We start from the raw sequence: 26,631 nt of genomic DNA, 5'->3' as shown, positions 1-26,631 counted from the left end.
TGAATGAGTCAGACATTGTGGTGGTGTCATGCATTGATGACCCATTACCATATTACATAACCCTTTACCCCACCACATTGTTTTCAATTTTGAAACAAAGAGTACCTTTTTAGAAAGAAAAATACAAAATTCAGCCAAAAAAGTAAAAAAGGGTGTGAAAAAGATCAGTGCTTTTTACCCACACACGTCTTTAAATATAATAAAGAAATAAGAACAATGTTGTTAGTCCAGGTATGGATCCTCATTCTTGTCATAGTCTTTTACATTATGGATGCATAAGAAATGTGTGGATGTGAAAATATCGCATTAAGTTCTGACTGGGGTAATTTGTGCCAGCCAACATGGGGCAAGTTGAGCCATGGTAATTTTTATGGTAATGTATAATTATAAAAAAAAAACCTTAAAAAGCCATTGATAATCAGGCAGAAACGTGCAAATACACATGACAGTTCTTTTACTTTTAGATGATGTTAGTATTTATAGAGAATTAGCAAGTGAAAAGACTGACTAAAAAAATTGACATGCCGGTTCTTCCCGCATACATTTTGTACATAGTTTTTGTGGCTCAACTTACCCCAGAAGGTGGCACAATTCACCCCACAAATGGGGCAAGTTTAGCCATTTGACATCGTTTTTTTTCATAGGTCATAATGAATTTCAGTGTGGGGGTAGAAAGTTATATGTAGGTGAAAAAATATTTCCCAAGAATAAAATTTAAAGGCAAGGTACTTAATACTACAATATTATTAGTCATATCAATTCTAACATGCAAACTGCAAAAAGTGTCACAACTTACCCCGCCTTCCCCTAATAATCTCTTCAGGCGCGAGTGTGTGATACTAAGGTAGGCGGGGAATTATCATTTAGCATTCGTTAACAAGGGTTTCACTTTCATGATATCTAAAATGAGAATCGATCTTATATTCATTTTGAAAACTCCATTTACCGGAAAAATACAGTCTTTTTGTACCTTGTATATTAATGAAATATATCATCGCATTCATTGTCTGTCAAGTCGACGATCATTCAAATATAATTTTTCAAGTAGTGAAAGGGTGATATCAAAAGAGGGATAAAAGGGAAGAATAAAAGAAGAAGGGTGCAAATAAAGAGAGATATGTGCCCTGTAACTCTTTACAAATCCTATTTGATAAATGAAAATATACACTGCACATGTATGTGACCCCCTCACTTTGCCAAAATATCTTGGCACCGTATTTTCAACTATAAACAACCCTTGGGGTCCAATTAAAAGTACAAAACTGGAGTGGGTATGTGGTAGAATGTTCTGGACATAATCGAATCCGACCATAATTATAACTATCAGGACATTATTTTATTCTCAGGCAAACTCACTGTAAGATTAACGGCGAAATCAATGATCACGGAACCATTGAGATCGAGGGTTGAATTCCCATCCTCGATGTCGATGCTCATGACCAAACTGACGACGTGCAGGAGGTTGCCCGAGGAGTCGATCCCGTCCTGGATAACATCGGTGGCTCCTCCAACAACTTCGTTCTGGTCCTGGGACTCGAAGGACACCCGAGCTGTGAAACAAATTGAAATACCGCAAGGATTAATCAATTTGATAAGCCCAATTCCTTCTAATATGCCCGATACAATACACCTTTGTAGAAAATGTACTATATCGCCATGCGTATGATGTATGTGTATATAATATTGCATGGCTGTTTAGCGGCAATGTGATGTGCAACGAATGCATCAAATTTTGTAGAAAACGATATTCCCCCCTCTTTAGTGCACATTTTCAATAATTAAACATCTGAAGATGTCTTATATAATTGTTGATAAACTGAGAATTTACATGGAAGTCTGTCATATTTCGTAGGCATGTCATGCTTGACGAGGAAATTAATTTTAAAAAAGCACGTGCACACGATGGTATCAATAATGCATAGAGCATTTCCATTTATTTGATGGAAAATAAAGAGCATGTTTGCTTAAACTGTCTTGGTCAAGGGCCGTGCCGGGAATCGAACCCCCGACTTTCATGGTATAGTCGACTGCCTTAGACCACTCGGCCACTGCACCTCGCAATACTGTTTTCTCATCGATATTGCTTCGAAATCCAATAAATTTGTACTATATTACACGAACTTCCTACATCCCATCTCTGTCACTTTTGGAACGGCAACTGGATCAGTTGGAATTATGTGTGGAGCGTTGTGGCCCAGTGGATTAGTCTCCGGACTTTGAAACAGAGGGTCGTGGGTTCGAATCCCAGCCATGGCGTAATTTCCTTCGGCAAGAAATTTATCCATATTGTGCTGCACTCGACCCAGGTGAGGTGAATGGGTACCCGGTAGGATTTATTCCTTGAACACTCTAGCGCCTATTAATATGGCGGCTTAGCTATAGCCTTGGTAATAATATGATGCCAAAAAAAAAAGGACGACTTAGTATATGCATATAGTAACTGCGCTATATAAATGGACATAATATTATCATTATAATTATGTGATATTCTTTTGTCTGGAAAATAAAATCAATGTGGTGTATATGAATTAAATATGATTACTATTGTGAAGGAAATGTTTGATGATTCCACTTACGTTGGAATCCATTCATAACAAAACGTCTTATTTCATATTATATCATTAAAATTGCAATACCATCGGCCGGGTTATTAGTGTGTGTTAAACGCATAGGTCAGCGCTACAGATTTGTTTGTTTGTTACCGACCAAAAAATATATATTTCCCTTTTTTGTGTCCAAAACTGTATACCCCGCGTAAATGACATTGGTCACAGGGGCCGCGGAACGGTTTTGAAAGTGTGGAGGGGGGGGGGCTGACCATGCAAAAAATCACAATTAGATGGTAATTTTGACGTGCTTGTACACTGTTTTCGAAAAAAAAAAAGGTGGGGGGGGGGGGCTGAAGAACGCCCAGCCCGCCTCTTCCGCGGCCTCTTGATTTAGCTTCACTGCCGTACACTTTAACATGGTAAAAGGTTTTACGAAACATGCATGTTCCCTTTTATCACAATTTCGGGAAACTTTTTACTCACCATTTTTCAAGAGTAAAGGATTTGATCTGCAAAGAGTATGATTGGTGGTTGCGTTCAAACTACTACAGACCACATATCTCTCTTTTCCCGCAACCTTTTTTTAACAATATGTGACGTGTTCGGCAGATAAATGGCACTATACAAATGTTCTTCATAATAATCATCATCATACCTCTATCTGAAATGATTCCACCTACCGTTCATAACACGTGGTGAGTCAGATTCAATGACGAACGTGGGCCCGCAAGATTCTGCTCCTATTGATATGTCTTCCACGAAGTCAATATTCAGCCGAGGACATCCTTAAAATTAAGAAGCATGTGACAGTAAAAAATCACATCAAAATTGTAAATTTTCTAGAGATACCTGCCTTGAGTTGGGTTCCGTGAAACATTTAGTTTGGGCAAATTATTACATGTATTTCGTGTAATTGTCTCTATAAATGTTAATGTACAAATGAACATAGTTACTTTTATACTTTTGTCTTTAATGATCTTGCAACTTTTCAAGACGGAAGCAAGGATAATTATATTTGATAAAGTTAAATGTCTGATCATTAAACCTTTCAACATAATTACTCAGTATGATTTTGAAGAAGAAACACAATAGGGAGCAATACATGTATAACAAAGTTATGAAACAACCAACAAAATAAAATGTATGTCGAGCTTGATTCTTCAATTCCTTCTTAGGGGCATGGCGATTTTTTGTCATAACAGTGAGATACACTTCATTAGTCTGAATAGATATATTCTATGATATTCATTTGATTTAACAATTCCCTATAGAAAAACAAAGTCCATTGGCGTCAAGACGGTTAAAAAAGGGAAAATCAAACTTATCACCCATTATGTTATATCTAATAAATTAAATTTCGATGTTTTTAAAATGCATAATAAATTAATTTATTGGTCCAATAGATGCGTGTATGTAGAATGTTCGATGATAATATGTTTGATGCACACGTGAATTATTTTCCGTTTATATCACATGACTTCAAGAGGGGAAGCCCGCGTATGACGTCACAAAATTATAGCTTTGAAATACATGATTTTGCTATTCTTTGAACTTTTTTTAAACTTCACTTTTTTCTTTCACCTTTTTATTTTACCTTTTGTGTTACTAGTACCAGTAACCATGGTAACAGAGCCCCGAAACACAAAGGTTAGCGATTAATCGCTAGTTTTGAAAGAACAATTCTGATTGGTTCCTCGTCAGTCTACTCAGCAGAATGCACATGTAACACTGGTCTTGATAGGCCATTTCATTTAGCGATTAATCGCTAACCTTTGTGTTACGGGCCGCACTAGCCCCGTTGCAGAAATAGTTGTTTGAACGAGACTGAAAAAGAAATCAAATCTATAAGTCCCCAATACGCAATTTTGATAGGTTTAAAATCAAGTTGCGTTTCATTTTTAGAGTTTCGTTTGCTTAAAGGTCAAGTCCACCCCAGGAAAATGCTGACTTGAATAAATAGATAAAAATCAAACTAGCATAGTGCTGAAAATTTAATTAAAATCGGATGTAAAATAAAAAAAAGTTATGACATTTTAATGTTTCGCTTATTTTTCACGAAACAGTGATATGCACAACTAGGTGAGTCAGACGATGATCTCCATCACTCACTGTTTCTTTTGTTTTTAATTGTCTGAATTATACAATATGTAAGACTAACAATATACCTGTTACTCAGTTTAGATGATTTTACTATATTACTCAGACAATTTATAATTAGCTTTGGTCAAATAGCAAGGTGAGATTTTAAGTTATTGTTAAGTACATGTAGCTAGAATCTCTCTATTGTGCTTCTGACCAGCTCTGACCCATCCAGTAATCCTCACCTAATTACATGTATTCTCTTTTGCGATTACACTTCGTAATTCCGAAGGTTCTTTATTCCGAAGGTTCGTAATTCCGAAACACGTAAATTGCCTATACCTCGATGTTCGTTAATCCGAAAACGTAAAAGGGCTCGTTAATCCGAACATTTGTGGCGTTATTCCGAAGGTTCGTTTTTCCGATGGTTCGATAATCCAAAAACGAAATAAGGTTTGATGTTCCGAAGGTTCGTTAATCCGAAAACGAAATAAGGTTCGTTGTTCCGAAGGTTCGTTAGTCCGAAAACGAAATAAGGTTCGTTAATCATTTCTTTTCGGACTAACGAACCTTCGGAATTACGAACCTCATTTCGTTTTCGGACTAACGAACCTTCGGAATTACGAACCTTATTTCGTTTTCGGATTAACGAACCATCGGAATTACGAACCTTCGGAAATACGAACCTTCGGAATAACCGAACCTTCGGAATAACGAAGCTTCGGAATTACGAATGTATGCGCAACGTGCGCTCTTTTGCATCCATATTAGTGAAATCCAGAAAAAATTCCTTTGTTTCTCACCGCACATATTACCCACATCAGTTTGACAAATACAACTGGAAATTAATAGAACTGACATCTTTGTATATCTTTCACTCCTCCCTCTTCTCTCCTCCCTCCTTTTGTCTGAAATACAAAGATATACTTATCCTTCACCTAGTTGGTAACAATCCTTTCCCACCTTTTTAAATAGAACTAATATACCTTTTCATATAGTTTAGCTTTGGACCAATGTCGGAATCCTTTATTCACTTTCCCCTGTTAATTACTACTTGTAGCTTGTACTCATGCAATATTGAATAAAAGAGTAGACAAATTGTCACTCTGGGTTCTTTTTGGGTTTGTGACTCTCCGGATCACATCCCTCCCAGTGCTATTAACTCCAGGCAAAACATACATGTATGGCTGGTAACGGAGTCACCAGCTTATAAATGCTATTTTATCTATCTATACATATATATATATTCTGGAAGATCAGTATATACAATATATTTTATTATATTACAATTACCGTCTCTATATACCTTCAAGAGAGGTAATAATAAATACTCCGGAACTTTAACTTCAGTTTCTCCTGGTTCATCTGTGTTTCATCTGTGTGTATCATGTATATAGTGACACTCGCCAATTTCGCCATCGAATTAACTTTACTTCTACATCAATAAACTAGTGAGATACAGAGTGTTACAAATATTTCATTTTTTATAGATTTGACAATAACGACCAACTTGACCGAACCATATAGTATTAAACAATGCTTATTCCACATGTTCAGGGAGGAATTAATCGTTGTATCACTTGACAATGAGGAGAAAATTAGAATATTTCATATTTCATATAATAAAATACAAAAGAAATAGTGAGTGGATGACATCATAGTCTCCTCATTTGCATACCAGCCAGGATGTGCATATAACTGTTTTGTGAAAATAAGGGAAACTTTAAAATGTCATAATTTTCACATTTTACATCCGATTTTGATGAAATTTTCAGTGTTATGCTTGTTGGATTTTTCTCTTTTTATTCAAGTCAGCATTTTCCTGGGGTGGACTTGACCTTTTAACTCTTTCTGCAACGGACCCCTGGGCCCCGTATCACAAAGGTTACATATGTAGCGATTAATCGCTAATTTGAAAGAACAATTTTGATTAGTTCGTTGTCAGTCTACTGAGCGAAATGGGCATGCAAGGATGATCTTGATAGGCTATTTCATTAATTGATTAATCGCTAACCTTTATGTAACGGGACCATTATCAGTTATTGGTTGGTTTTCAGTAATAATATTGCTAACAAAAATATTTCCTACCTCTTGTCTCTGTAGAGTCTGATGTGTCGGTGGTCGATGAATCGCCATACCTCTGTTAATAAAGAATTCAACAAAATGATCTGTCTTTTGAAAATATCAGCCACAAGACTTTCCGCGATAGACAGTATTTTAGTATTAAACTTTCATTTCGAAAAATGTTCATGAATATAGACTTGTATAAAGTATATGTATATCAATAAACGAAATAAAAATATTTTTTATTTCAGCTGAGGCTCGCAAGAAATCGGAGCTTACTTGTACCTTATTCCTTTACAATTGAATACATAATTGGTTTAGATATATTTCCTGAAGATCTAAAGTGAGACATGGAGAAAGACGGGTACGAGCCTAAAAACAGCTGTAGCTTTAGAGAGGAAAAACTTTAATATTTTACATCCAAATGTTGATTAAATTGTCGCTGATATGTTTATTTAAAAAAATCAATTGAACCTATCGGAGGGATACGAATTACTACAATCTATCGATATACATTTTAATGAGAACAATCAGAGAATCAAATTAACACTGATTTTTTTAATGTAGGAAAAGGCTCACATCCGCAACTTCCTAGTACGCGCGCGCGTGTGTGTGTCACATATAGAGTTATATAAACCTAAGTACGTATTTAACTCTCTGGTGTCACACAAACACATACGTGCACACCCACCCATACTGCAGTAGGCAGATTTTTACAAAACTGAGCTCATTAATACTGTAAGTTGGTAACAAGCATGAATAACAGCTTATGACATAATTTATTCAGGTATCTTAAATTAGATTCTTTGTGCATAAATAAAACTGTGGTTTCAGGTCATGGATTGAAGCCAGGTTTGTAAATTCGAGCCTTTTTTTTTCATCATCGACCCTCTAAATATTATACATACACTTTACACAATGTATGCAATAGTCAAGTGTAAAGTTATTTGCTGGGCTCTTAGAGAAAATATTGTATTTTTGCAAATTTAATAACTTACCGATTCATCAAGTAAGGCGCAGTCGAAAGGGTCATCATCAATTGTATTTGAAGTTGTATTTGGTCTTGATTGGTAGTAGAGATTATCACAGTACTCAGTGTGCAAGCCGTCTTCATCAATAGTGAAGATACTGTCTGCCTGGATGTTGAATGTAACAGATTCATCTAAAGTGGTCAGAAGAAACAAGGAAAATGTTTGATATAAATTCTAAATACATGTAGTCTAAATAGTAAGTTTGAGGCACTTATCCTAATTATGTTGGCGATACTATGCTTGGAGGTATGTCCCTGACATCATATGCAGCTCATGTGAAATGATAAACAGCGTATCCATGTACTATAAAGAATTATGATTGAAGATGATAGGTATATGGCGATGGTGATATATGATATGGCAATGGTGGTGATAATGGTGCTGGTAGTGATGATGATGGCGTTGGTGATTGATCAGAATTTTGAATAAAATATTTTTAGTAAGAAAATGTAAATAATATGGATGGGGATGTCAGTGATATATGGTGGGGATTAATCATTAGATCGTGTGGAAAATGATTTTCACAATACGAACCAAAATGTCCTTTATGAAATTAACTCAAATAAACCTATGATTAACAAAAGTTTGCCATTGGCTTTAAACTTTGTACAAAAATAACTAACTGAAGAGCAAGGACAGTTTCTTTTCGTAATGGCTTTGATTGCCAATATTAAACAATGATCTTAAAGCAGATTTGTGCTATTCAAGGCCGCTGTTATGCATGTCACTGCTAAACAGGTCTGCACAGCAACGCAAATATGGAAACTTACATGGCATCCATCATTTTATCCAATTGTCTAATTGGGTTAATTTGAGATCTGCATTAAAAAAAGATGGCAGGTATAAAAATACATATTAAAAAAACAGAAAAAGAAGAAAAATATTAATCTTCAATGCTTACATGTGTATTCAATGTCAATACTAATATTCTCCATTCCGTCCTCTGCACTCAGGCATTCGATCCTGGAATACAGTTGGATGACCTCGTATATAGCGCCCTCACAAGCATCCTGGCTACACCCAATGACGCCTTGTACAAGTCGGGTGACGTCCTCAGGTGGTTCATGAGACATCCGCAACATTGCGCTGACCACAATAATGTCACTCGCATTGAAATCAGGGGTAATGCAAGGCGATATCTTAGGCAGACAGTTCTCATTTGAGTCTGGAAAGTGATACAGATTTTTTTTTAATAACAAGTGCACAAATAGTTACCGTATCAATTTATATAGCATTTCCATTTATTTAAAATGCAGGTTAAACAAGCATTGTCGATTAAATGCCTTGCTCACGAGCATTGGTACGGGCGGGGATCGAACCGCGGACTTTCCATGTATAGCCAGGACCCTTGGATCACTCGGCCACGTCACCCGTATAGCAAGAAAAAAAAATGTTCGCGATTTTTTTCCATTCGATCCAACTTGGGCACTAATAACTCAGTCACATTTACTCTACGGCGGCCGTACGACGAGTCGAAAACAACCGTTTTAACATTTTTCTGTACGGGCTGCATATAGGTGGTTTGAATAAAAATGAATAAAACGGCTGTTTTCGACTCGCCTTCTGCCGCCGTAGAGAAAATTTGACTAAAGTATTAAACAATATTGATATTAACAAGCATAGCGTAGATGTGATGATCCTGGCGACCAGGGGCGGTATTCTGAAAACGTTCTTATCTTAATTTTGTTCTTATCTACGTCACGTTCTCAAATTGGTATTCTGAAAACGTTCTTATCTTTTTCTTATCTTTTGTTCTTATCTTTTTCTTATCTTGCTTTCCATCGATGCTGAGCGCGTAAATTTATAATTCGCGCATATGATACAAAAGCGCGCTAAAAGATAAGAACAAAATAAAGATAAGTGGTATTCTGAAAACGTTCTTATCTTTTTTCTTTCTTATCTCTTTACGATATTTATGATAATATTTAAGATAGCTAGAGGGTTATCACATCTTACGCTGTCCGCCTTCTTTCTTGCTAAAAATCGATGGCCACTGGTAGTAACAAGTATTCCTCCCAACCTTTCTTTCATTCACCCTTTATTTTGCCTGTCTCTTTTTTCTATTCCTTTTTCTTTATTTCTTTCTTTCGTCCTTCCTTTCGTTCTGTCTTTCTTTATTTCATTTAGGCCTATTTCTTTTCGCTTTTTCTTCCTTTCTATCTGTTTGTATTTTTTCATTTCTTTCATTCTTCATTTTGTTTTATTCTTTTGAATCTTTTAACTTCTTCCTTATTTTTTTTTTGCGTTATTTTATTTATTCTTTCTTTTTCTTTTTTTTTTATTGAATTTATTTCCGTTAAAAACAAATAACAATACATATAAAATTATACATGTGAATTGATAAATGAAAAACGGGAGGATGGCCCTGCTCAGCAACATCAATCATGGTGCTGCTGGTCTACCGAGGGGTCCTTCCTTTTTTATTTTCCCTTTCCGATTTTTTTCCTTTTTTTCTTGACTAAGTTTTTTTTCTTTCACCTTTTCTCTCTTTCTTTCTGTTTTTTTTTCCTTTCTTCCTTCACTTTATTTATTTTTGTAATCTTTTTATTTCTTCATTTTTTAGGGTAAATTATACTTCACTTTTTTCTTTATTCTTTCCATTAATCTTTCTTCGTTTTTTCATTCATTCTTCATTTTTCCTGCCTTTTTATTTTCCCATTCTTTTTCTTTCCTTCTTTGAATTTACCTTTCTTTTTATCTTTATTTAGTTTTCAATTTTGCTTTACTTTTCCTTTCATCTTTTATCTTCCCTCTCTTATCTCTTTCTTTCTCTCCCTCTCTTTCTTTATTTCTTTGTTTCATTTTCCCTTTTTCTCTCTTCCTTCACTTTTTACATTTTTTTATTCCTTCCTTTTTTTACTTTCTTTCATTCGTTTTTTCTAACTTTTTTGGTTCTTTATTCCTTCATTTTATCCCTTTTAATCTGTTTATTTTGTACTTTTTTATATTCCTCTTTTTATCATTGATTATCATTCTATGTATTCCTCCTTTTTTTTTCTTGTATTCTTTCCTTTTTATTTCTTTTCATTTTTAAAATTTTCTTTAAAGTTCCTTTTGCTTGCTTTCTTTCGTTTACCCTTTTTTTCTTTCATTGTTTTCTGCATTGATCCTTTTATTTTTTTAAAATTTCTGCTTCATTCTGACCCTTTTCTGTCTTCTTACTTGCCTACTTACTTTACTTCTTTCTTCCTGTTTTATTCTTATTCGTAACTGCTTTCTTTACCTTTTTTCTTTACTTTCTTTCTTTCTTTATTTTGTGCACGTGTCTCGAAATAATAATCAGTCGTTGCGTATAAAATGCCTATTTCGCGCAGTGCGCAAGAAACAGTGCACGCGCAGCGCCCATGATATTCTCTTCACATAAGGAACGCTTTTATTGGTTAAACTGCCAATATAAAGCGCATTTTGATTGGTAATATCTTAAAAATGGGCGTGTTGAAGATAAGAAGGAGGCAGTCCTTACAGAGATAAGAACGCGTTAAGAAGATTTTCAGAATACCGATTTGCAATGATTTTAGCGTCTTCTTATCTCATTGAGATAAGAACAAAGATAAGAACAAAGATAAGAACGTTTTCAGAATACCACCCCAGGCCCTCATCTGGAGCTTGAGTTTCTTTGTCTAAAATGAACCCATTGAATGGTCTCTTGGTAGACCCAAAAATATCCAGATTACATCATAACTTTGTAATGATTAAAATGAATACTTTCATATTTAGGATGAATAGTAGGCCTGCATTGTTTTATTGAACATCGGAAGAGTTGGTACGAGATTTGGCATTGTAATGAGCCCTGATTACTTCGCAAAAATATAAACCTATAGGAGAAGGCGGGGTAAGTTGAGCATAGGGACAAGTTGAGCCACCAGATCCAGGCCAATAATGAATGAGTCATGCAGACATTGTGGTGGTGTCATGTATTGATGACCCATTGCATAACCCCTAACCCCACCACATTGTTTTAAACTTTTAAACAAAAAGTACTTTTTCAGAGGGAAAAATAGAAATTTCAGCAAAAAAAAAGAAAAAAGAGGTTATGAAATAGAGTACTTTCTACACACACACGTCTTTAGATATAAAGACATAAGAACAACATTGTTAGTCCAGGTATGGATCTTTATTCTTGTCATAATCTTTTACATGATGGATGCATAAGAAATGTGTGGATGCGAATTTGTCGCTTTAAGGCAACATGGGGCAAGTTGAGCCATGTTAATTCTGATCCATCACAATCTGATCTATTTCATTATGTTTTGAACCCCTAGGCAGAACAGAGTGGTAATAATTACCACTCTGAATGGGCAACCCAGCCATTCATATGTATTTATTTTATTTTGTAATTATATCTGATGTATTTTGTTTGTATTTTGCATGTTTTTATGATTTGAAAATAAATACAATACCATACAATTCTTATGGTAATGCATATAAAAAACAAACCTTAAAAGCCATCAATATGCAGGCAGAAAGGAGCAAATTTACCATACTGTTCTTTTCCTTTTAGAGGATGTTAGTATTTATAGAGAATTAGCAAGTGAAAAGACTTTAAATAGAAAATTGACATGCTGGTTCTTCCTCTATACATTTTTAACATAGTTTTTGTGTCTGAACTTACCCCCAGAAGGTGGCCCAACTTACCCCACATATAGGGCAAGTTGAACCATTTGACATCGCTTTTTCCAAAGGTAACAATGACTTTCAGTGTGGGGGTAGAAAGTTATATATAGGTAAAAAATATTTCAGAAGAATTAAATTTAAGGCAAGGTACTTATTTTTACAAGATTATTAATGATATCAATTATAACATGCAAAAAGCAAAAACGTTTCACAACTTACCAAGCCTTTCCCTAGAGTCTGGACTTGGGTAAAAGTACTCAGTATTATAACAGTACACTCAAGAATCGAACTTGATACAATGACCAGATTGGCAGTCAGCTGAGTGGCTTTGATGATAAACATGTTCAATGATATTTGCCTCTATTTCATATTTCTTTTCCTACTCATTGATGACCGTGTTCTATTCAAGTTTGACTAAATATTCAAACATGAATAGGATATAATTTGCCCTATAAAGCTGACTCCTGCATCTATTCATTTTAAGTAGTTTGTTTATTACAACCATTTACACTCTAACTTGAAGGGATTTTGAATAAATCCAAGCAGATCGTAGTAAGGTACTAATCGACTTTGGGATTTAGTTTTAATCCTAAAGATTCAATTTCAAATTTCAAAGGATTCAAATTGAAGTCCCTTGAGATTTAAATATGATTTTGTAGTGTTGGAAATAAATCTCAAATTTGATTGGTCCCTAACTACAGCCCACCTGGATTTATTTCAAATCCGTGCAATCCAGACTGTAGAAACCCGGGCTTTTCACTAAAGACAATTGGCAAAAAGCAATTTAGAAGAAACAATCAAATTTGCGAGACCCTCACCTCCAATTTTGAATGTTCCACAGTGCCCATCAACTCCAGAAGTAGTTCCCTTATGTGAAAAGAAGCAGTTTTAGATTGAAGTTGGAGAATTGTGAAATAAAATTTAAAACTGTATAAAACTTGATACCTGAACAAGTACTTATATGAATGGTTATTAATATACAGTATTCTGTACCTCACCATATGTGCTATAAATTATCTGTTTCTAAAATGACCTGTTAAATCTATGACAAGACCTTCGAAAGAGTCTACCACCTCAGCTACAAAGAGCTTCAATCCCAATGATAATATAATATATAGAGAGCCGCGCGGTATTTCCCGATTTGTTCAAGTTATAAAGCTGCTAAAAACTTCATATTTGGAATAAAGTGTTGTTAAATGCCTTAAAACGAAGGAAAAATTGCTAAACTTACATTCGTCACCTTTTCTTCACAAATATTAGCTTATTCATTAAATGATCTTAGTTTGGTCAAAGAGCTGGCAACACCACCTATAGGCCTGAATAAGCCTATTTCCTTGAAAATATTCCTTTTACTTATTTTTAAAATCCTACCGTAGATTATACTTCAAGCGCTCCTCTTTGTATACTTACAAGATATGTAGCAGACTGTGATGCTGAAGATGCAGTTATGGATGTCGTTTCCGTTTGTACAGTCGCTGGTTGTGTCGATTGCGTCGTTGGTGGCTGCGTCGATGTGGTCGGCCCTGGCGTCGTTGGCTGTGTCGTTGCTGGCGTCGTCTGCTGTGTCGTTGGCGTCGTTGTTGGTGGTGACGTTGGCTGCGTCGGTGTCGTTGATGGCTGCGTTGTAGGCGACGTTGACGGCTGTTCATCACAGTCCCCATTGGTGTATTGAGTAAGACTTGAACCCACACCTGGTGTCGCGGATACACCCGACGTTTGGGATGCGATAATGAATGTTAAACAGTCAGGAAAAGTATTACCATTGAAAAAGCTTTGATCGTTCCATGCATCAAACGTAGCTTCGAATGAATTATGACTTCCACCTAATGATAACAATATGACAGAAGTGAAAAAAAAAATCAAATTTTTGACACATTCATAACTTAATTGAATGGAGTATTTTTTGGAATAGAAATCGCATGGCACCCAAATATAAATTATTTCAAATTCAGTGGCAAATACAATATTGTCTTGACGACCTATACCAGAAAAAAAAGTTTTATTGTCTCAACTGCATAGAGTGAGAATAACTGTAGGGGCCGTTTTTCCGGGGTATACCCGCCAGTCATAAGGACCACTGGTCATAATACCCGCTAATTTCATTTCATTTATTCAATACTTTCATTAAAAATACATAAAACAATGTAGATATATACACACATATAAAGGAGTATAGATAAAGTAAACATGTAAAACAAGTAATACAAATGTACAAATGAAAGTATTAGGAGAGGCAGAATGGCATAGCCTTATATTAAAAGCCAATCTCCATACAGATCAGAAGATTTAAATATGAATTGTTGATTAAAAGTAGCAGAGTAAAATTAACTGAAAATAGTACATTTAAAGCATACACACATACACCATTCGTTATCAAACACCCACATACACACACGCATACATTTCTTAGTCAAAATATCAAGATGTTACATTTTAGAGGTACTTATGTAATAGTAAAGATTTCATTTTTCTTTTAAAAGTATTCAGCGTTGAACTCTGTCTTATTGTAATCGGTAATTCATTCCAAATTAAAACAGTCCCTCGGATACAGTTTAGACGCAGGACAAATAATGCTCTGACAACCAAACTAACTTCTCATCAGCATTAGTGAAAATGTGAATGTAATTTTACTTTCTCAACAATATAAAAAAAAACAATATACAATATGTACAAGAATGAAAATTACATCAGAGAAAAACAGAAACTACTGAAAAGTTCATAAAAACTTGTGAGTTGTAGCTCCCAGTAAAACAAGGTAAAATACATATGAAAATCAAATGAAAAGTATACACACAGCATCAGCAATCACCTTTCACTTTCCGTTTAAAAAAACTTAAACCTATCAAACCTTGTCTGTCATTTTATATGTGCCTCTCGTCATCAACTCTTCTCTTAATTTATCGTTTACTTACTCAATCTCTCTCTGAGGCAATTCTTTCTATATGTTTTCCATTCGTCCCTTTTCATTCTTGATCTTCTCTCTCTCTTCCTCTTTTAAACCTTTATTTTCTTCCCCTCTCCATTCTCCTTCTAATTATTTCCCCTCTTTTCTATCTTTACTTTCTCTCTCTTTCCCTTCCTATCATTCCTTTCTCCCGTTCCAATTTTCTCTTTTATCCCTCCACCTCCGTTGATTACCCCTCTCCATTTCCTTTCTTCCCTTTCTTTTCTTCTATTGATTACTACCTATCTTTTCCTTCTCCATTTTTAAATTCCTTTTCTTCTATTTCTTTTAATTTTCTCTCTTCCCTTCCCATTTTTGTCTCGCCTGCATAGCAGAGCGAGACTATAGGCGCCGCTTTTCCGCCGGCGACGGCGGCGGCGTCAACATCAAATCTTAACCTAAGGTTAAGTTTTTGAAATGACATCATAACGTAGAAAGTATATGGACCTAGTTCATAAAACTTGATCATAAAATTGATCAAGTATTACTGAACATCCTGCCTGAGTTTCATGTCACAGGATCAAAGTCAAAGGTCATTTAGGGTCAATAAGCTTAGACCATGTTGGGGGAATTATTTTCAAAATCTTAACCGAAGGTTGAAATGACATAACTTAGAAAGTATATGAACCTAGTTCATGAAACGTGGGCATAAGGTTAATCAAGTATTAGTGAACATCCTGCTCAAGTTTCAGGTCACGTGACTAAGATCAAAGGTCATTTAGGGTCAATGAACTTTGGTCAAGTTTGGGGTATTTGTTGAATTACTATCATAATTTTAAAAATGTATGGATCTAGTTTATGAAACTTGAACATAAGGTTAATCAAATATTAGTGAACGTCCTGTCTGAGTTTCAGATCACATGACCAAGGTGAAAGGTCATTTAGGGTCAATGAACTTTGGCCAAGTTAGGGGTATTTGTTGAATTACCATCATAATTTTGAAAAATTATGGATCTAGTTCATAAAACTTGGACATAAGAGTAATCAAGTATCACTGAATATCTTGTACGAGATTCAGGTCACATGACCATGGTCAAAGGTAATTAAAGGTCAATGAACTTCGGCCGTGTTGGGGGTATTTCTTGAATTACCATCCTAACTCTGAAGGTTTATTGATCTAGTTCATAAAACTTGGGATATAAGAGTAATCAAGTTTCACTGAACATCCCCTGTAAGTTTCAGGTCACAAAACCAAAGTCAAAGGTCAGTTAATGTCAATAAACTTAAGCCATTTTGGGGTAATTGTTGAATTGCCATCTATGGATAGAGTGAATGAAATTTGGACATGGGTGTAGTTGACAAGTCTTAAGTCACCGTTCATATGTCATTTATGGTCAATAAACGTTGTATTATGTCATTATAATGAATGATGTTTTTGTGAATGATTATTTTATAGTAGTTTTCAAAGGTAGCACTGCTGCTATATTAAATCGCGAAATGCAGGCGAGACTGCCAGAGGCGTTCCACTTGTTCTTTTCAAAGGGAGAGGTTGTTAAAGACCCGATTTGAACTGTGATGAAAAGAATATCCTTATTTATTGTTGTTAACCCATCAACAAATTAATGACCCCCTCCATTTCTAAGAACATCCTGTCATGATTTGGGAGGCGGATGTGATCAAAGGAGGTGGGTGCAAGACTATCCCGGACTGTTAACAATAACAAAAGAACAAAACAAAAAATCGATGAGCACCGCCAGTTTTGCAGGTATTCGCTTCGTGGCACGTCTACTTTGTATGATCTTGGTCAAGTAGTATTCGTTTCAACCTTTCATTCCCCTCATTATGTCATACATGATTAAAATAACTGCTTTTATCAAAGAAGTGATGATGCATGTTTTCACATAATGTGTATTCGCAAATGCCCATAATGTTCACAATTTTGTTTATCTAAGGTTTGTCATATTGAGTGTTTTCTTTATTGATATGAAATGTATTCAAGTGGTGATGTGCGGACTTCTGTTAATAACTTGTCAATTTTGATTTACAAAAAAATCAAGTCTGCTAAATGTTTTTTTTGTATTATATGTTGATATGTCTTTCTTCTTTCCACCCTGTGTCTCCCGTTAAAACTTAAACACTATTTCGATATGTTATCTAGAAATATCCAGTGGCGTAACATGCGAGGACAGGGGCGGGGCAAGTCCCCCCCCCCCCCCCGAAAGAAAGAAAGAAAGAAAGAAAGAAAGAAAGAAAGAAAGAAAGAAAGAAAGAAAGAAAGAAAGAAAGAAAGAAAGAAAGAAAGAAAGAGAGAAAGAGAAAAAAGAAAGAAAGAAAGAAAGAAAGAAAGAAAGAAAGAAAGAAAGAAAGAAAGAAAGAAAGAAAGAAAGAAAGAAAAAGGGTAAGGGAAAAACGGGAAAGGGAAAATGAAAAGAAAGGGAAAGAAAAAAGAAAATAAATAGGGAAAATGGAAGGAAAGTGGGAAAAGGAATGAAAGAAGAGCATGTGAGGAAGTAAAAAATATCCTGAAATATTAATTTATTAGCATCATTAGCAATAGAATGATATAAAATCAAAGGATATAATTCAATGGCACGGGCATGAATGGCGGGAAAATGGGGGAAAGGGGGAAAAACGGGAAATAAAGGTAGAGCAAAAGGCTAATTGGAAAATCAGAATATAAAAAAGGGTTCAAGAAAAAGAGAAAAGAACATAACACGACCGAGCTGCCGAGGATTGCAAAATATAAAGAACGGGAAGAAACGTGGACGTCATCTATTAGAATCTTGCTAAATTTCACGCAATACTGGTCGCAATCTGGACAAAAACCTTTAGCCAAGGGTTAGCCAATGGTTAGCCAAGGGCTTGTATATAATCCCAACCAAAGATTTACCGTAAAAAGCCTCTTGATATTTGCCTTGGCTAAATTTCTAATGCTACTATCACATAAGTCATGTAAGTAGAATTTAATTTCAAAATCATTTTAAAAGGCCAAAAAGAAAGGAAAGAAGCAAGGAGGGGAATGGAAGAATAAGGGAAAAGTTCTCTATCACGAGAATCGAAGTACATGTAAACCTAATGCTAATGTGCCCTAGGGTAAATGCGGGCGCGGCCAATATTTTTGAGAACGCGGGTGATTGAGGGTTCGGGCAGACACCCGCGTCCTCTCCCCTCGAATACCCTGGGGTAGACGCAAAAGCACCCTGGGGTGATTGAGGGCACGGTCGTGACGTTACCTGCGGCCGGCACTGTAACTTTCAAAGTTTATGGATATAGTTAATGAAATGTGGACATAAGGGTAATCAAGTATCACTGACAAGTCATATGTGTCATGATCAGGGTCAAATGTAATTTAGGGTCAATGAACGTAGTACGGTATCATTACATGATTGGCGCTTTTTGTGAATATTTATTCAATAGTAGTTTTCCAAGTCAGCACAGCCGCTACATGTACATGTATATTGAATCGCTTAATGCAGGTGAGACTGCCAGAGGCGCTCCACTTGTTTACCGAACCGTGCCACATTTTATAAATCCTTTTAAAAAATGAGCTAAATTCACAACAGACAATATTCACGAAGTCGACCCTCAAAATTTGTAGCGAAAGAGCCCAAATGCCCGATGGCGTCATAATAGTTCCCATTCTGACAGCCTGTCAAGTTTTAATTCATAATTCCATAGGATCATTTCATTGACACAATTTAAATGTCATATCAAAGACATTCGAATTCCCCACTTCTGCCAACCCCCCCCCCCTCCCTTCTTGATCTTTTTCTCTTTAATAATCAGTTGCTCTTACCTGAATAAGAAACTGTGATCTCTGCTGTTAACGTGAACAAACCACCTGCTCCGTCGACCAACGTCATACAGAATTGTTCTGAGTAGTGGGCGAGGAGAAAGTAAGCAAGCTCGATGCATGACTTCTCGCTACATTGAATGATGTCATTAGCTGCTGCAGTGGCGTTCACGCTGGTCCCAGAGTGTGTGACGGTGGCACTAGTCACTGTAATTCCACTTCTTACAGCAGCACTGCATTCAGTAAAGGTCTTTAAACTACATGCATTTCCCGTTGGAGCTGAAAATTTAAGCAACCCGTCAATTATCATTTTGTAATGAATGAATTTTTATGAAACGACATAATTTTAGAAATTCTCTGGTTTATTCCGTTAAGAATCACTAATAATATATTACCTTTACTTATTAATAATCTTGATAAGGGGCACCATAATCGTATACACTGTACTTTAACATGGTCATATTAATATCTATCAAAATCAAGAAAATAATTGCATTTTTTATACTTTCACTTGAAATAAAATAATTAACTTACATTTAAAGCATGAAATTAATATTTGTTTAATTCGTATTCGTATTTATCATAACCAGAATATAAGTGCCGTTGACAATTCATTTTTTTCATTCATTTCATTTATTTACAATTCTCGTAAAAAACATATAAATACAATCAATATACAACATATGACATATAAATAAAAATACCCAGAATACGGGGGGGGGGGGCAGCAGAGGGCATTGGCCTTTCATAGGCTGGGCTCCATTACCATAGTAAATAATACAAAGAGAGAGAGAAGAAGGGGGATATGTGTGTAATTATAATGGGCAAATTGTATACAAATTAGATACTAAGATTCCTTCATGTGATTTTTTTATATACTTTCGTTTAAATGAGGAGATTTTGATGTCAACTGGTATTGCTTTCCAAGTTATTACTCCTGAATATTTCACTGAATTTCGTGAAGTCTGATATTTTAGCAAAGGAATATACAGATAATTGGCATGTCTAGTATGATGTGGGTGGACATCCTTTGTTATTTGAAACATATCATTAAAAATGTGGGGTAACAAGTTTTATTATACATATATATAAATGATGCAACTTGCAATTCGGGTATTTGAACTATATTAGGTACATTCAATTTTCTAAAAAGAGGGATCAGAGGGAGTTCTCGGATGAGAGTTTGTAATTGCACGTATTGCTCTTTTTCGTAATATATACACCTTATTAAGAAGAGTCTTAGCACAATGTCCCCAAGTCAAAGTACAATAAGAAAGATCTGGAACAAAAAAAAATAAAATGCTTAAGCATATAGCATTAACAATTGAAGTCATTCTATCCTTTATAATCATAAACATCCAAACCTTATATGAAAACTGGCATTTCTTTATTCCTTGTACAACTGCTTCATTTACATGTGTACAGTGTCAATTATTGCCATGCATTTAATTTTTCAATAGCAACTGAAGTCGGTCTACATTCATTTTTTTATAGTGAAAAAAGGAGGCCATTTGTGGGAGAGCATTATTTTGACAAAAACTTACTTATTGAAAGAAGACTACACGATCCACTAGTCCCAGTTACCATCTCCACGGAAAAGGAATGAAAGAAAACACAAGGCATGTATTCACTCTTGTTAAGACATACATAGTAAATACATTTTCATCATTGGCGAATCCAGGATTTAAAACAAAACGGGTGGGGGTGCAGACGACAATTTCTTAGATTTAGCTGTAATGATATGCATGTTTAATGGGTTATTCTCGAAATATAGAGGGGACCTGCCCCCCTGCCTGCATGGATGCACCATTATTCATGACCGGCCTCTGTATAAATTAGCAATAAAAAAGTATTAGATAATCTAGCATGACACCAAACACCCCATTTCTTATACACATAGAGAAGGAATATTATCATGAATGGGAACAATATTCTAGTTAATATGCAACATGTGATTTAGTCATACAGTGACTTGCATCTTATTTCCATCTTTAAGGCAACAATTTGATCCCCATAAATTGAGTGTCGTGCATCGCCCTGAAAACGATTTTTATAAGAGAACCCCTCAAAAAGTTTCACGCTCTAAAATGAAGGCAATTTTTGTTCAGAAAAAAACAATGTCAAGCAAAACAAATATATACAAGTTCTTTAAAAAATAGTTTTTGCTCCAAAACGAAGGTGATTTGGTTAATTTCTACTTTTTAGCATACCAACCTGATTTCCAGGGATGCTGTCTATGGTGTAACATACGCAGCTCATCCCAGACAAACTTTAGGGATGCTTCAGCAACCCCGTCTTCCAAGGCCATGTTGTCGTGTTTTTTTTTTTAATTAAAGCTCAAAAGTTTGTAGCTTTACAGTTGTAAAGAGAATAAACTTTCAATGAAATTTTAATGAGATCAAAGTTGAAGGTTTTTGCCAAATACCTCGACCTTGGAAGGCTATTCAACTTAAATCATGGGGGATATATGCAGATAATTTAGCAAGAAAGTAATAATTTCGGTATGACCTCAGATTTTAAAGGTCAAGTCCACCTCAGAGTTTTTTTATTCAAATCAATAGAGAAAAAGCAGACAAGCATAATGCTGAAAGTTTTATCAAAATCAGATGTGAAATAAGAAAGTTATGACATTTTAAATTTTCGCTTATTTTTCACAAAATAGTTATATGCACAATTTAGCCACATGCAAATGAGTCGATGATGTCCATCACTCAGTATTTCTTTTGTTTTATACTGTTTGAATTATACAATATTTCTATTTTTACAGATTTGACAATAACGACCAACTTGACTGAACCATAACATGTTAAACAATGATAAAGCCACATGTTCCGGCAGAAATAAAACTTTGTTTCACAGGACAATGATGAGAAAAATAGAATATTTCATATTTCACATAATGAAATACAAAAGAAATAGTGAGTGAGTGATGTCATCAGTTCCCTCATTTGCATACCGACCGGATGTGCATATAACTATTTTGTAAAATTAAGCGAAACTTCAAAATGCCGTAATTATTTTACATCCGAGTTGGATGAAATTTTCAATGTTTTAATACGCTGGTTGTGTTTTTCTTTTTTTATTCGAATCAACATTGTGTTGGGGTGGACTTGTCCTTTAAAAATTATGAATATTCTCACAATTTTTTTCATTATTGAACGATCTGGCACCTATTCTAAATCGAAAATCAAAACACGAAACAAAGCATTCCAATAACAACTTTATATTTTTTTCCAAATATCAATAGCAGTTGGAAACGTGTTGATGGTTTTATTTTTTTCTTTCTTTTTGTGTATGTTGTATGCTCGCTGAGTGATTGCTTGAACTTTTCCATCTAAGCAAATAGCGGTACGGTTTACCATAACGACCGGCATGTGATTTCATGTTTAACTTCTGAAACTTTCAATACGCATCTAAAAACATTGCTTTTCAACTCTTTGAAAAGTGCCGTGAGCATTTGAGCACAGAGTGGATTTGGCGCGATATAAATCCAATTACTGTTGTTAGTAGTAATATTATTATTATTCTCATTATTATTATCATTATTACATATAAAAAGATTTAATATTTTATACAACACTGTTTACTATAAGAACCTTACAGTAATTGGTATACAATTTAAACAATCATTCCTAATTCATTGTGAATTAAACAACAAATTAATAATTGTTGTTTAATAATTTAAACATTTGTTTAAACGTTTAAACAACCACTGTAACGTTCATACTTATAAGAAACAGCGTTGTGTAAAAAGTCTAAACAATATTTTTACTGTGTTTTATTATAAGACAAATATAATCATTATAATCAAAATAATTTTGCTGGCTAAAATTGCTAATCTCGGTAAATTGCGATGACTAAACAGGCTTTATTTGGGCGATTCTTCTGGATTATGATTACTGTATGTGCAGCAAATATCCATCGGCGCTCCGAGGAAAACAAAATTAGAAAAAGCTTTATTTCGTGACTGGTACAATGGTCTATTTACCATTTATTAGTCATTCTTTAACAAATAAAATTTAGATATAGAAGTTACATCTTTCATTTGCAATAAAACAAAGCTACGTAAAAAAAAATGATATATGAATGTACTTACTGTACTCAGTAGTAGTCCAATCGTCAGCAAATCCCAAAGGCTTCTTCTCTGTTGATTCTCCATAATCACTTCTCTTAGAAATTCCACAAACTAAATTATTGGTTGATGTTGCAAGAATGTTCGATCATTTATCCATATCAAAAATCATTTCACAGAGGTCTTTGATTCATCACCAATTTTACATGATGAGAACTAAACGAGTGTTCACAGCATTGAACGAATTCCCACAGTTTGTCAACTATTTTCAGTTGAGTTGGGAACAAATCCAAACCAAGCTGATAAAGAGGCGCCAAAAACTGTTCGCCTTATGTTCCACTGACAAACGTGATAAAGAATTTCGCTTGCAGTAACGATAAATACACTATCCAATAAGGAGCTCCATCACCAGCTGAATGTTTAGAATTGTCTATTCAAAATGTGTGTAGATAAAATATCCGTCGCAAGTGCAAGGGTTTTGCAAATAGTATTTTCCTGTGGTTCCCCCAAGTAGAAAGCTGCCTGAGCTCTGGCGACCGCTCTTCGTGATCGGCGAAATGCTGTCTAAGCTCATCCGTGTCCTTCCCATCGATTTCAAAGCAAACCGGAAAATTATTAATCGCTACCAAGCCTGGTGTCATACCAAATACCACCTTTCGGTGGAACTAGTGGAAAAGGGGCGTTCCCAAAATGTTCTGTCCACGTGACCTTACACGATTATCCAATAGGAACGCTCGGAAACTCAGAGGCTCGATCTCGTATAGAATTGAGCGATACTGCGCATGACGCGCTTACATGCAGCTCTATGTAGTAACCAATGGACGTTTTTGAAGGCAGTTCGATTGCACCTGCTGACCTATTCCCTCATTATTTTTTTTCTTGCGCTTATTGATATTGTTTCACTCTAAAATTACAATAATCATATTAACTTTTTGCACTCAATTAATGGACACTAATGAACTTGTTATTATGGCTATAATCATAATTGTAATCACACTCATCAATATTGCGCTTAACATCTCTTTAACAGAACTAACTTATATAGCGCTCCCCAAATGCAGCATTATTTGGCTTCAGCAAAGCTGCTGATACGCGTTCAAAATTAATTTCCTGCTAGCTCCCCATTCACCTCACCTGGGTTTAGTGCTGCACAATATGGATGGATTTTTTGCTGAAAGAAATCAACTGCTGAAGTAAAGAATTTGAACCCACGACCCTGACATTTAGAGATAGAAGTCGGAACAAATACACCATGACGCCCTTGACATACTTGATACACGAGTTATTCTTGACTTGAAACTATTCCAATTGTAATTTTAGTTTGAATATAATTTGAAAGCCACAAACGTTCATACTGTAATATCAACGGGAAAGATTCTTTAGAATTTGAAATCCTAGCATGTAAATAAAAGCAACTTAAGGTTTTGATCCGGTTCTTTTGCAATTGCCATTTGATTTTCATGGGAATAAACAATAAACAAGTATTTAATTTTACTTAAATATTGTGCTTGTGCATATGGGTTGTACACCCCTAAAAAAGTTCTGCAACTCAATTTTGAGGAATGACATATTTTTACTGAGGTATAAAAGATGGAACTGGTATAATTGAAAAGCTTAGTTATTCCGCTTTACAACGATGTGTTATCTGCTGTAATTATCTAATCATGGAATTTGCAGTTACCATGAAGATAGGCAAAAGTCAGAAGTCAAATGTTGCAAAATGCATTGTTTTCTAACCAGAGTCTCAATTTCTATAGAATTTTGACCATGCAGGCGGGTGACAGTGAATGTTTTGCAAAAGTGTCAGTGGTGAATGGTGCTCTTTTTAATGAATGAAATGTACGTGAATGCTATTCGGGTGGTCATTGATGAAGGATGTTATGAAAACGGTAAAAGATGAAACTTTGCGTGATTTAATGTTTGCTTGGAGTGAAAACTTTCGACAATGAGACTCACATCTCATCTTTTTTTTCAATCCAACATTCTAAAATTTTATGAAATGACAAGGTTCAACATTATTCCAAACGCATTCAATCAATTGCGTAAATGAAAATGTGTAGAGTTTGAGGCATCAATGCATTAAAATCATTCAAATTCGGTCCATCCTCGAAAAATTGGAAATTCGTTATTGAAAAGAACGAATTTTGCGACAATTTTCATTTTTTACATTTCTTGCATAGGCCTATTTATCATGTCTGCTCATTCCTTGATAACATGAACATTACAAAGGACACATGATTGTAAGGAGGAATATTCATGCTTTTCAAATGATACCATTTTTACATGTGATGGCACACTAAGAAATTTATTACCGCTCAAACTCGAGTTGCATAACTTTTTTGAGGAACTTATATTAAAAAGATGAAATTGGATATTATAAATTGTTTATCTGTGATCTATGGAACGATTTTTTTTAGAGAGAGAGAGTTGAGTTTTAGTTAATCTTTGAATGCGGTCTTTGACGTTTTTCTATCCTTTTGAAAAGTAATGAACACTTCTATTTCAGTAACCAGTAAAACGTGCTATATTATATTCTTCACTTGTTATATATGACCTTCGAATGAATATGATGCCATCTTGACTTAATTAAAAAAACATTGTATTCTAACAATGTACTCTGTGTTCGCAACCATTTTTACCACCAGCCATTCTTCATATGGAAACACACAACGGATTATACATCACTCCCTTTGAATTTTAATATGCTGCTCTCATCACTATAATTATTACTCTGAAATCCACCTCTAATCGCCAACAACCCATCATCCCCGGGCAATATCATTCTCGGTCAAATTTTAGCTTAGTTAATTGATACCAGCGCCATTCAGTCAAACATAATCAAATGTAAGATGGAAACAAACGAGCTCTCTGCCGAGTCATTTACAATTCCAGTAAGATCCCTCTACTACGACACATCCATCATCGATGGCAATGCTCTCGGTACAGCTTTTCATTGTTTCCTTCATAAAGCAATAATTATGTGACTTGGGTCCATAGCAACCACTGGAATTAGCCTCTGTTAAGGCCTCTCGACTCAGCTTTATTTCAGTGGCCAAAAGAACAGTTTATATTTCATTTGCCATAAGTCGGTATACTACTCTGATAAACACATGGGGTGGGGGTAGTAAAACTAGCTCGACTTCCAAAAAATAGATGAGTGTAAAGATAAATCTCTATCCTAGAATTATCTAGGAAACTGTATGGGAACTGTTTGAGACAACTTTTAAAACATACAGCTTACAAACATTTCTGCCATCACACGACCTAGAGCGAGCTCAAACAAAGTAAAATCGTGTAAGAAACGCTGTGACGAGAGCAGGGTTTTTTATACTTTACTCGCACTTTTTGTGACAATTCAGGGGAAACAAAACACACAAAAAAAAAAACTAGGCAGGGACTGGCACAGCGTTTTTTTTTTTTTTTTGAAATACCCTTTTAGTTTAGCTATTAGTTATAGTTATAGTTTTAGTTATAAGTTATTTTATGTTTCATTGTTTCTATTTTTTTCGAAAAAACTGTCTTTACTTCACATTATTTATCAATAT

General features: G+C 35.0%; 1 protein-coding gene across 1 annotated transcript in view; it reads right to left on the bottom strand.

Annotated features, from left to right (window-relative positions):
• LOC129279103 (uncharacterized) overlaps window positions 1-23,695 on the bottom strand; it is a 46,421-nt gene extending 22,726 nt beyond the window's left edge. Inside the window, exons 1-10 of the mRNA XM_064111446.1 lie at window positions 23,111-23,695; window positions 20,559-20,601; window positions 19,018-19,293; window positions 13,748-14,160; window positions 13,156-13,204; window positions 8,625-8,888; window positions 7,691-7,854; window positions 6,717-6,768; window positions 3,230-3,334; window positions 1,357-1,550 (exon numbers count right to left, since the gene is read on the bottom strand). Of these exons, the coding sequence (XP_063967516.1) occupies window positions 1,357-1,550; window positions 3,230-3,334; window positions 6,717-6,768; window positions 7,691-7,854; window positions 8,625-8,888; window positions 13,156-13,204; window positions 13,748-14,160; window positions 19,018-19,293; window positions 20,559-20,601; window positions 23,111-23,173 (1,623 nt within the window). The 5' untranslated portion in view covers window positions 23,174-23,695. The remainder of the gene's footprint in view (window positions 1-1,356; window positions 1,551-3,229; window positions 3,335-6,716; window positions 6,769-7,690; window positions 7,855-8,624; window positions 8,889-13,155; window positions 13,205-13,747; window positions 14,161-19,017; window positions 19,294-20,558; window positions 20,602-23,110) is intronic.
• Between the last annotated feature and the right edge of the window lie 2,936 nt (window positions 23,696-26,631).

The sequence above is a fragment of the Lytechinus pictus genome, chromosome 16 (assembly GCF_037042905.1).
Source record: "Lytechinus pictus isolate F3 Inbred chromosome 16, Lp3.0, whole genome shotgun sequence".
NCBI lineage: Eukaryota > Metazoa > Echinodermata > Echinoidea > Temnopleuroida > Toxopneustidae > Lytechinus > Lytechinus pictus.
The sequence above is the reverse complement of the archived record's forward strand: the minus strand, read 5'-3'. Positions and strand labels throughout refer to the sequence as shown.